General features: G+C 44.3%; 1 protein-coding gene across 3 annotated transcripts in view; it reads right to left on the reverse strand.

The window, feature by feature from the left end:
• Positions 1-12,226, reverse strand: part of AEBP2 (AE binding protein 2) — a 91,205-nt gene that overhangs the window by 36,511 nt on the left and 42,468 nt on the right. For all 3 annotated transcript variants that reach the window (XR_012646945.1, XM_075004940.1, XM_075004953.1), the window contains exon 4: positions 8,438-8,624. Coding sequence is in view for 2 of the 3 variants with exons in the window: in XM_075004940.1 (XP_074861041.1) it covers positions 8,438-8,624 (187 nt within the window). In the remaining variant the exon portion in view is untranslated. The remainder of the gene's footprint in view (positions 1-8,437; positions 8,625-12,226) is intronic.

Raw genomic sequence — 12,226 nt, forward strand, 5'->3', positions numbered from 1 at the left:
GTAACTTATTTTGTTTTAATACCATCCACTGAACTTCAAATTTGTGAAGAGGATCTGATCTCCTTACTCTGATTTTTATAGGTGTGTATGTATGAAGATATTTGTGCACGAGTACACTGAAAAATAATCAGTACACTTACTTCTACACAACAGAAATCCCAACTATTGCCTGGGTTATAAACTGTGACCAGGATCACAGAATTCCCTCCTTAGTGAAGGAGAAAAATAAGTACTTTTTTCAGGTAATGTGAAAAGAAGTTGGAAAGCTGGTGGGCGAGGTGGCTGAAACTTTAGGCATTTATTTTTTTCTGGATGATTATAGAAGACTGTATATTACAATATTACAGAATTTGTGCAATCTGTTTATTCTAACCTGAGCACCTCTGAAAGGTAGGCCACTCATTCAAATACTTAAAATACAGATCTGGGACATGTCTACATTATGGACAACACAGCACTACACAGCTGCAACTGTGCCACAGTAGCACCATAGCAGACACATTTCACAGGAATGAAACAAGATTTTTCTTTAATGTAGGAAAGGAAGTACATGTAGCTAGTTCCATGGAAGAATTGCACTGGAGTTAGATCAGCTTAGCTACAGAGCTCAGAGGTGTGACATATCCACATCCCAGAGTGCAGTAGTTATGTCAACCTAAATAAGTGAGACCAGACCGTTCATCAGCTATGCTTAGATTGGGACTTAGGTGCTGCAAGTGGCTCTTTAGTGTCTCCCCCGAGACTCTGCACCACATAATATGAAAACACCTACTTAATTATCAACCAAAATTATTAATCAATCAGGATGCTTTTATGATGTTATTAATCAACTGTAAAATAACTGGTCTGTCATTTTGCTGTGAGAATTCCCTCTCTGTTTCTTCAAAAGTAGCGTGCCTCAAGTTTTTCATCTAAAGGCCGGGATATGCAGACCACAATGGTGCAGGAGTCAAATCTGACAAGACAGAAACAATAGTACATGAAACAATGAATTTGCACTACTATGGCTCTTGTGGGTCACGCTGATTGCTAATTTAACTTTAGGCCCACTACTTCTAAAGACACAAAGAAATGGAATTATAAGACTGTTAGAGTCTGATTTTAGAGCCTAACAAGATTTACAATCCATGGAGAAAGTTTTAAGACAAGAGACCTACAACGAAGCATTCTGTGAAAGTGTTACCTGCTTCAGATAAACTTCTGGATCACATGACCTTTGGAGACAAATACTAAAGGAGCCTATCCTAAATGCAATTAGATGGAAATTTTACCTTCAGGTAAAGGCATTCAAACAACTTTATTGTGTAGGGGCAATGAGGCTGCAAAGTGCTTGTGGCTCTTGTCAATTCTCTTCCTTTATAGAACTTAAATTTGGAAGTAGAGTGAAATGAATTACAAAAGGTATGCAACCAAAGATTAGGAACTGTGATTATTAATTACTTTAAAAGAAAAAGTTACTCATGAACCCACATGTGCAGAGATTGAAGAGCTACAGGATGTCTGCATGCTGAACAGAACAATACCTTTTGTGGGTCCTTTAAGGAAGAATTTCTCAAAGCAATGTCAAGGGGAAAAAAAAGGTAAATTAGTTGTTCTATGCAGTATCTATGAAACATCAGACAAAATGACATATAAACTAAAATTGCACAAGCAACATATACACAAGACATATGATAAAAGAAAAAAGAGAATCAGATTTGGAATCATGGATTCTAGAAAAATTAGGAGACCTTTCAGGTCATCTAGTCTACCTCCCAGGGAGTGAGTGATCATTACTGTCCATTCCTGGTTTCTCCTTCCTCACAAATCTGCTTCAAATTCTTTTACTTCAGGTTTATCATCTTGTATTTGTCCCAGATAATCTAACTTTATCATCTTCCATTCACAATAATCTCTCTGCATGATGCATTTGTAACTCCTATCCTCACCTAAAACTTAAGGGATTCTTACATTTACCTCCAAAATATTCTTTACAGAGTATCTGGGAGAAAAAAAAACAACTATATATTTATATCATAGTGTTGTAAATCTCACAGGATGCAGATAACTTGATGCTGGCAAAGAGCTCTGCCACAGCTTTAACTGAGGAAGCCCTGACTTGACTCTTACAGTTCAACCATGAGCAAAGAAGCACGTATCACCAATTTGGAAAAGTTCTTTCAGACACTAAAGTCAACACTTTCCAATTTGGATACTTCAAGTCACCTCCTAAGTCACATTTTGACTTTAAATGAGCTCTGAAGCTCAGCATCTCTGAAATTTCAGTCATTTATTTTGATATGCCTAGCTTTTGGCATGCATGTTTTGGCAAGCTTCAGAAGCTCCTGTTAGGTCTTCACTGGATAGAAGTACTTCAAATGCAAATTAGATTCACTACATAATAGAAAGAAAACCTCTGTTTTGATTTGCATCTGATTAAGTCCTTTACACCAAGGCTTGGAGACCTTGGAGCAAAGACTATTTTCAGACCAAATGCAGAAATCATTAAAAATTCTTTTTAGTTTTGAGCTGAACTTGTTCTTCAAGTCAGAAAAGACAGTTACCTGTTCTGTAGCTGGTGTTCTTCGAGATGTGTTACTCATGTGCATCCCAATTTGGGGTGTCCGCTGGCACATGCCCAGTTCCCGGAAGCTTTTTGCCCTAAGCCAGTAAGCCCAAAGGTTGGTGTGGCACCCCCTGGAGTGGCGCCTGGATGGCGACCCATATATGCACCACCAGTCCCGTCCCCCATTCAGTTCCTTCTTGCTGGCCTCTCCAACAGTGGGGAAGGTGGGAGGGTTCTGGAATGGACATGAGCAACACATCTCGAAGAACACCAGTTACAGAACAGGTAACCGTCTTTTCTTCTTCAAGTGATTGCTCAATTGCATTCCAATTTGGGTGAATGCAAGCTAATGCCTAGGAGGTGGGGTCAGAGTCCCAGAAGGAGCGCAAGACAGCTATGCCCACTGCAACATTTTCTCGTGCATGCTGCGTTAATGCGTAATGCGCTGAAAATGTGTGAATGGAGGACCAAGTGGCCGCTCTGCAGATGTTCTGGATAGGGACCCTGGCCAAGTATGTCGCAGAGGACCTTGGCTAAGTATGCCTGCCAGTTTGTAGTGCTCTCTGATACAGGCCACTATCCAGGAGAAGATCCACTGAGAGGAGACTGGGTGCCCCTTCATCCTGTCCACCATTGCAACAAACAACCGTTGAGACTTTCAGAAGGGTTTGGTCCTGTCCATACAGAAGTCCAGCAACCTCCAGATATCCAAAGTGTGTAAGCTCTGCTCCCTAGGGGAGGCATGGGACCTTGGATAGAACACTGGTAAGGTGACGTCTTGGTTAATGTGGAAGATGGAGACCACCGTTGGCAGGAACACTAGGTGGGGTCTCAGCCTGACCTTATCCTTGTGGAACACTGTATAAAGTGGGTCCACCATCAGGGCCCTGAGCTCGGACACCATTCTGGCCAAGGTAATGGACACCAGGACTGCTGACTTGTAACTAATGAATAAGATGGAACAGGAGGCAAGGGGTTCAAATGGGAGAGCCATAAGCTTAGACAATACCAAATTAAGGTCCCATGTTGGCAGGAGGGCCTGAACCTGCGGTTTGACCCTTTCCAGTTCTTTCATGAACCTTTTCAGCACAGGGTTTGAGAAGACTGATGACATCCTGGGTGAAACGCTGAAATAGCTTCCAAGTCCACTTTCAGGGAGGATAGTGACAGTCCTGCCTGACTCAAGGCCAGCAAGTAGTCTAGGATACGTGGTACTGGGGCCTCCCCTGGGGATAATCCCCTTTGAGTGGCCCATACAGTAAACCTCTTCCATTTGGCTACATATGTTGCCCTCGTGGAGGGCTTCCTGATGTTTAACAATACTTCCCTGACAGGTTCGGAGCAGGCCAGCTCGATCAGTCTCATCCGTGGAGCTTCCATGCTGTGAGATGTGTTGCCTGGAGACTGGGGTGCTGCAGTCTCCCCTCCTCCTGTGTCAGCAGATCCGGTCATAGCCAGAAGCACCTCTTGGTCAAAGACAGACACCTCTAGGAGGGTTGAGTACCAGTGTTGTCGAGCCCAAGGTAGGGCCACCAGGATAAGTGATGCTCGATTCGACTGAATTTTCAGCAGTGTTCGGTGGATGAGCAGTATCAGTGGGAAGGTGTAAAGCAGGGTCCTGACCAACGAATGCTGAGGGTGTCTGCCCAAGAGCCCAGATTCAATTCTGATAAGAGCAGAACATCCAGCACTTTGCATTGAGGTGGGTGGTGACGAGGTCTACCTGGGGACGTCCCCACTTCTGGAAAAAATGAACGCAGCACTTCCGTGTGTAGTGACCACTCGTGGTCCATGAAGGACCTGCTGAGCCGGTCTGCTGGGGAGCTGAGAGCCCCAGGTAGGTAGAACGCCCTCAGGAGAGAATCTGGTGCTGGATGCAGAAGTCCCAGAGTGCGAGAGTCTCAAGAAACAGGGATGATGAACATCTGTGCTGACTTCAACACACTGCCCCTTCAGGTAGCTCTCAAACACTTCGCATGCCAGCTGAACCACTCTGAGCATGTTTATGTGGAGCTGAGCATCGGTCTTGCTCCACAGGGCCTGAGTTTGGCGATCCCCCAAGTGTGCTCCCCAGTCCAGGTCTGAGGCATCTTTTGACCAGGGAGAGGCAGGGTTGCGGGGGACTGAAGGGCACTTCCATGCAGACCGACCAGGCCTCTAGCTACCAGTGTAATGCCATTAACACTTCTGGGGTGGAGGGCTGTCACTAACTTGTCTATAATGTCCCCAATAGGTCTATATACTGAGATGATCCACAACTGGAAGGGGCACATTCGCAACCTGGCATGCTGCACTACAAACGTGAACGCTGCCACGTGGCCCAACAGTCTGAGGCATCCTCTGGCCATTGTGGTTGGGAACCTGATTAGTTCTTGGATGCAAGACGCCATGGCTTGGACCCTGCTCTGGGGCAGGAAGGCCCTGGCTTGCTCTGCATCTAGTCAGGCACCCACAAACTCCATGACCTGAGTTGGGGCTAGCACAGACTTTGCCTTGTTTAGTAGGAGGCCTAGTGTGTCAAATGTCTCTCATATCAGCTGCATGTTTCACGCCACCTGTCGCTGTGGCTGACCTTGGATAGGTCAGTTGTCCAGGTACGGGAAGAAGTGCACCCCTGCTTGTGTAGGAAGGCTGCACTACTGACATACATTTGGTAACAACTCCCGGGTCAGAGGAGAGGCCGAATGGAAGGGCTGTGAACTGGTAGTGGTCCTTCCCTAGCACAAACCAGAGGAACCTCCTGTGGAGTGGACAGATTGCTATGCGAAAATATGCCTCCTATCAGTTTAGAGCAGCAAACCAGTCCCCTCATTCCAGCATTGGGATAATTATGCCCAGGGATATCACACGAAACTATCTTTTTCACAAATCTGTTCAGGTTTCGCAAGTCCAAGATTGGCCGTAATCCCCCTTTCGCTTTCGGAATTAGGAAATAATGGGAATAAAACCCCTGCCACCGGAATTCTTGGGGAACTTCCTCTATAGCCCCCTTTTGTAGGAGGGCCTTTACCTCCTGCCTGAGAAAGGTCTCATGAGAGGGGTCCCTGAAACGGGACTGGGGGGGGGGGGAGAGCGGGAAGGGGGTAAGAAGAAAATTGGATAGCATATCCCTTTTCTACCGTGCAGAGGACCTACTGGTCCGATGTTATGCTGCACCGTGCATGTTAGAAGGGGGATAGGCGGGATGAAAATAAATGCTGAGCTGGAACTGGGGGGTGGTCGGTGTGTCGCTCCCGACCGCCCCATTAAAACTGATGTTTAGACTCCAGTGGGGGTTTTTTGTGGCTCTGGTCCTGTGTTTGGTGGCCCTGATGTCTCCTATTATGGCAGCCCCTTCTCGTGTTACCATCCCAGTTCTGTTGTGGGCACTGTCTGAACTGGGGCCTCGGGGTAAAGTGTCTCCTCTGGGTCACCAGTGTATGCAGGCCCAGCGAGCATAGGGTGGCCCTTGAGTCCTTCATGCTATGAAGCCTCTTATCAGTCTTTTCTGAAAATAGGGAGGGGCCCTCAAAGGGGAGGTCCTGTATGGACTGTTGCACTTCACACAAGAGTCCCAAGACCTGTAGCCATGCTCCCCTTCTCATGGATATACCCAAGGCCATGACCCTGGTGGTTGCATCTGCTGCATCTAGCATGGCCTGCGGTGCTGCTCTAGATAGCAGTCTCTGTTCCTGCACCAGGGCCGTAAAGTCCGACTTGGTCTCTGTTGGAAGTAGCTCAGCAAAACAGTCCATGGAGCTGGCCGTATTATAAGCATATCTGCTAACCCTGGGTTGCTGGTTAGCAATTTTCAACTGGAAGCCACCTGCCACACAGGTCTAACCATTTGGCCTCTCTGTTTTCAAGGGAGGGCACCCAGGACCCCCTGTCTCTCCCAGTTGTTCACAGCATCCATGATGAGGGAGTCAGGGGGAGGGTGGGCGAACAGATGTTCACTGCCCTGGGCTGGGACAAAATACAGGCGCTCATTCTTTCTAGCCGTGGGTAAGGCTGAGGCCTGCCACGCTGTCTTTGCCATGCTGGCAATTGTCTTTATAATGGGCACTGCCACCCGGGTAGGTCCAGATGCTAACAGAATGTTTATGACAGGGTGTATTTCATTCCTGACCTCTTCCGCCTGCATCCCCAGACTCTGGGACACCTTCCTCAGTAACTAATGGTACACTCCTCCATCCTCCCTTACTGGGGATGCAGAGGATCCAGCCAATATCCACATCTGGGGAGGATGAGGGCATCGTGCCCTCCAAGCCCATCGGTGCAGGGGATTCAGGTACTTCTATTTTTGAGTCCCCAGCACTGCGGTCTGCGGTGCTGCACTCGGTGCCGTGCTTGATGCCTGGGGTCAAACGCCCCCTAGAGGCATATGGTGTGGTGCCACGAAGACAGGGCCACTCAGCTCCTGGGATGGAACCAGTCCTGTCAGTGCTGATGCCAGTGGCTGCAGGGGCAGTGCCCACATTTGGGTCAGTGCGAACTGTACTGTGACAGTGTTGGCGCTGGTGTCAATGACTCTGCTTGCTCTCTCGGGGGCGCTCCCAATGAAGCAGTCGATGCTGATCTCGGCACCTGGGGAGTGCCGGGTGCCCTAGCAGTGAGTCCCACAGCCTGCCCCTGTTTCTCATGGATCGCCCCCGGAGTCCAGAAAGGCACCTTTGGGGGGGCATTTGCCACTCCCCCTCCGAGGGGTGTTGGGGCTGGTGTCGATGTCCATTACACCGGGATGATCTTGTACTCCCGCTCTGACCTAAGCTGGAATAAAGAGAGTCCTTTGCCTCTCCTGGGATCGACCCCGGTCTTGCCTCTTCTTCTTGTGAGGTACTGGGGACTGGCTCTTATGGCACTCGGGAGCACTACGCGCCAAGTCCTGCTCTCATCGCTGGGAGCCGTCCGACAGCACCTATGGTGCTGGAGCGCTCTGCACTGTTCTGAGCTCTTGCCAGGGAAATGTCCGGGCCAAGGCTGTTTCCATTAGTAGTACTTTCAGCCGTTGAGCTCTGTCTTTCAAAGTCCTAGGCTTGAAGAGCCTTGAGCAGCGTTACAGGAGGTGAGCCTCACCGAGGCAGCTCATGCAAGCCCTATGCGGGTCACTTTTGGGCATTCGTTTGCCACATTTTGAGCAGGTTTTAAACCCTGGGGAGCCAGGCATCCCCTGACGCTGAGGGAGGTTAAAGTCCCACCTTGGCTCACTAAGTGCAAAGTGGAACTATTTACAAATGAATGACTACTGTCTAAACTATTTACAACTGTTTTCACTAACTATCAACTAACTTAAAAGTAAAGGCTACCAGTGAACGCTCAATGATGAGCAAGTTCCAGCAACTGACAGCGCGGCGAGAAGGAACTCAGCAGGGGGCGGGTCGAGCAGTGCATATATGGGCTGCCACATGGGTACCACTCCAGAGGGCACCACACCAACCCTAGGGCTCCTGGTTAGGAGAAAAAGCTTGTGGCAAGTGGGCATGCGCAGAAATTGGAAAGCACATGAGCAATCACTCGAAGAAGAAATGGAGATTATTATTCCAAGTGATTTCCTTCGATGTTTCAGCCTTTATTTTTAAATATAAAAAAGTAGCAGTAGTAAGCCAAAGTGATTAGTTGTATTTTTAGTAAGCAACTTTAAACATAAGGTTTTATAGCTCACTTCATCAAACTGCTTTTTCTACTCAATATTAATATTTATGTCACAAAAATTTTTCCTAACAGTCTCTCCATACAACAATGTTTATGCTGCCCACTGCCTAGCAAATAGATCAGGGTTCTCAGAGACTGACTGGAAAGGAATCTCCAATATGCAGCTGAAAGCAAAGGGTGATCTTACATGATACAAGTGGAAGTGAAAATAAGAGGATACTGTCAATGCAGGTCAAACAGCCATACCACTCATGCACTTACGTAATGAGCGTCGTCTTTTGTTCTTTAATTTCCTTCTCTTGTTCATTCCAGCTTTAGAAGGAGATTCCTCTTTGGCCTTTGGCTGGTTGGCAACTTTTGAAGAGTTCTGCTGGCTGAAGTGTGTGGGCACATGACGAGCCAGTCCTCCCTGAGATGCAAAACTGGCATTGCACCCACCAACCACGCACTAACAGGAAACAAAATGACAAGAGAATATTGGGGACAATATGTGGCTTTTATTCAAATGAGAGATAATCTCTACAGAACTGATTTAACATTCAGGACCCCCCCCCCAGTTTTCCTTTCCTGACTTGAATTTCAGCTAATTAAAAGCAATGAATTGAAATTCTCTAAGTTAATGAAATCCTACGCCAGGACAGAAAAAACTTTGATGCTAACAACCCTAACTTCTGGTACAGTTTTCCAGTGAAACATTTTTGTGTGTTGTACAATAATTTCAAAAGTTCAGAGAAAAACCTTAGACATGGCACCATACAGGAAATATCTCCATTCATCTCATCCTCAATGACATTTCCTTTTTCAATTCAAACTTAGTCCTTTTTCAAAACTCTTCACTCATGAAATAGCTGTACTCTGAAATTACTCTACAAGCCTATTTACCTACCAATTACAATCTCTCATATCTACCTCTTCTACCCTTCCTCATGACAATTCATAGCTTGAAACTGCTTATAAAAAGCAATTTTTGAGCTTAATGCTTACCATGAAGTACTAATTCTTAATAAAAGGATGCTTACTTTAAAAAGAAAAAAAAGATACTATATAATACAAATTTTAAGAGTATCTCAGTTATTTTGGCCAGGTACGGTTACTTTAGCATTGGAAAGCATGAAATCAAAAGATGCTGACAGAAAAACAAGACCAAGACTCTCTTGGTCATAAAAATGGAAATTATGGAGATAGCGTTCTCATATCTGGTTATAGAAATAAATTAGACAACTGGTAAATCATAAACCAATGCTTCAACAATGCACAACATTCTGTATTTGTCTTAGTTATACTTAGTTTAAGTTCACTGACAAAATATTTTACTTTCACTTTAAGGGATAAGGAGGGAAATACTTTCCCTTCAGGGCCGCAAACTTGAAAATGAAAGTAGGGGAAAAAGACTAACACTCATTCTGGGATAAGAATGGATGTGTGTGTGTGAACGTAATACTAGTTTTTTCAACTCCCATTCCAAACAACAGGGATAGTTTACTGGAGTAGAAGCTGAAAAGAACTAAAATATTACTGCCAAAAAATGAGTCAATGTACACCTCTTTCTCTCTCCTTCCCTACTATCACTTTATTGTTTGAGTTGGCCAGCACCCTCTTATTGCCCACCTCACTCATGAAACCTCTCTTGATAGTGAGGCAACTACAGCAGCTGGAGAAGTGGGACGCTGTTGCAGGTAATGACATCCATGTGCAATCCGAGCAATAAAATCACAAGTTTCTTCCTCACCCTGACCTCGCAAACTGGGCTCAATGAAGGGAAGAGCTGGAGCTAATCATTTAGCACAGTCTGCTCCCTCATTCCCAATGAAACCATTCTAAGCTACAAAATGCAGAATGTAGGTTGTGACTACGCAGTGGACTTTTATCATCTTGGGAAGCAGTGGCTCTGAAAAAGATATGGGTAATCAGCTCAGATCATAATGCTATGCTGTGGCCAAAAAAGAGTGAACATGATCCTTGGATGGATAAACTAGGGAATTCTGAACACAAAAGAGAGTTTTATCTCTCTGTTATTGCTATGACTGACACTGAAATATTATGTCCACTTCTGGTGCTCACAATTCAAGGAAGATGTTGATAATTTGGAGAGCGTTACCAGAAGAGCCACAAGAACGATTAGAGGATTAGAAAATATGCCTTCCAGTGACTGACTCAAGGATGTCAATCTCCTTATCTTAAAGAGGAAGTTGAGATGACCTGATTACAAACTGCAAGTATGAAGAACAAACACCTAAAACTGGTCTCTTCCATCCAGCAGAGAACAGTGCAACATGAGTCAATTGTTAGAAGTTAACAGGTAGACAAGTTCAAACTGGAAATTAGGCATAAATTTATACCAGTGAGCAATAAATCCAACTTACTAAGGGCCATGGTGTATTATCCATCACAAAAATTTTTAGATCAAGACTTGTCATTTTTCTATAAAACATGCTTTAGGAATCATTTTGTGAAAGTTCCACAGACGCTTGTTATATACAGTAGGTCAGACTACATGAGCACAATTAACTCCTCTGACTTTGGAACCTATGGATCACATATAAGCACCTAAAAAGTGCATATGTGGACCAAATGAACACAGTGGTCCAGGATCCTACCATCCTTTATTCAACTGTAAAGATGGAGTAATACCAATGCAACTTTGATTACTCTGAATTCATGCCTATGTAAAATAAGAATATGGGTTTAGTTATGTTAACAACAAAAACAACAAACGCATGCCAGAAGGATGAAGACTGCTATCTGAAAGCATAATTTCTAGCAAAAAGTTTCTCTTCTGCAGTTCTGAAGTTAAATTATCAGAACTGCCAATGCAAGAGGGTTTCATGAAAGGAAACAAAGTCACTAAAATAATACTCCACATTTTCTACTATGTCACTGTTAAACAAAAAAACAAAACAAAACAAAAATACAAGACAAAAAACAAAAGGGTTGTCTACTTAAGTTCTGTTACACCACCTTCTTAATTTTCACTTAAGAAATCTCTCTTACTCCATTAGCTCTGAAAAAGTTGGAACAAAGTGGAAAACCTGATCCAAAGAGAAACCACACTCTTTGCAAAATTTAAAGCCACACTCTTCACAATGTGCACTGGAGCTCAGAAAATAGTCCGGGGGGGAAAAAAGGGAAAAATACAACCATGAAAACATGACATATTCATTAATGGAGGTGAAACGGTAATACATTCTATGAATATGCCAGGTAAATGCAGACCATGCATGCTTCTGAAGGAAGGTACATAAGACACAGCGATGTGTCTAGTCTGTTTGGGTGGATTACAGTTTCATTGGTCTCCAACCAGACGCTGACAGCATAAAAACAAGATATTGAAAAGCTCCACCACAAAAAAAAAAAATCAGCACTTGCTCTCCGCAAAACTGAGCTCTTTTCCAGATCATTACTGACAGAATATTTACATACTCAAGCAGGTGCAGTTTTTATCTCAAAAGCACCCAAAATGATTGGTTATAAGTTAAGCAACTGAGCAATTAAGCAATCAAAATGCAGAAGTATTTTAAGGATCATTTTACTTTGTCTTCATGTGTCACATAGTCTGACAGTTGGATATATTACTACAGCTAATTTTAAAAGTCTGTAGTATATCACAGGCGCTACAGAATACTTCGTAGTGAAGAGGAAATAGAAGAGAAAAATGTCTTACCTGTTCTTTTCTTTTTTTCTCTAAAATAATATATCCAGCAATCCGTTACTAATGGGTTATGTCTCTTCCTCTCCAAAGATATATGAGCAGTTCAGGCTGTCAGTTCAGGACCTCTGGACTTTAAATCCCATCCAATCAGTTTCCCACCAAATACTTATACAGCTTTAGAAGGCCTTTGATAAATCAAACTCAACTATTATACATAACTTTAAACCTCTCTCTCAGAAATGCGGGTGTAAGTCTGTTTTTTTTTTTTAATAGTTTTGTTTGTTAATATCATAGGGTGGGTCCGGATTGGTGGATATGTTACTTCAAGAGAAAATAAGTTAACATGTAAGAAGTTTAATTTCTCCAGTGTACCCATACCCACCATTACTAATGGGCAGTAA

Source organism: Carettochelys insculpta, chromosome 1 (assembly GCF_033958435.1).
Source record: "Carettochelys insculpta isolate YL-2023 chromosome 1, ASM3395843v1, whole genome shotgun sequence".
Taxonomy (NCBI): domain Eukaryota; kingdom Metazoa; phylum Chordata; order Testudines; family Carettochelyidae; genus Carettochelys; species Carettochelys insculpta.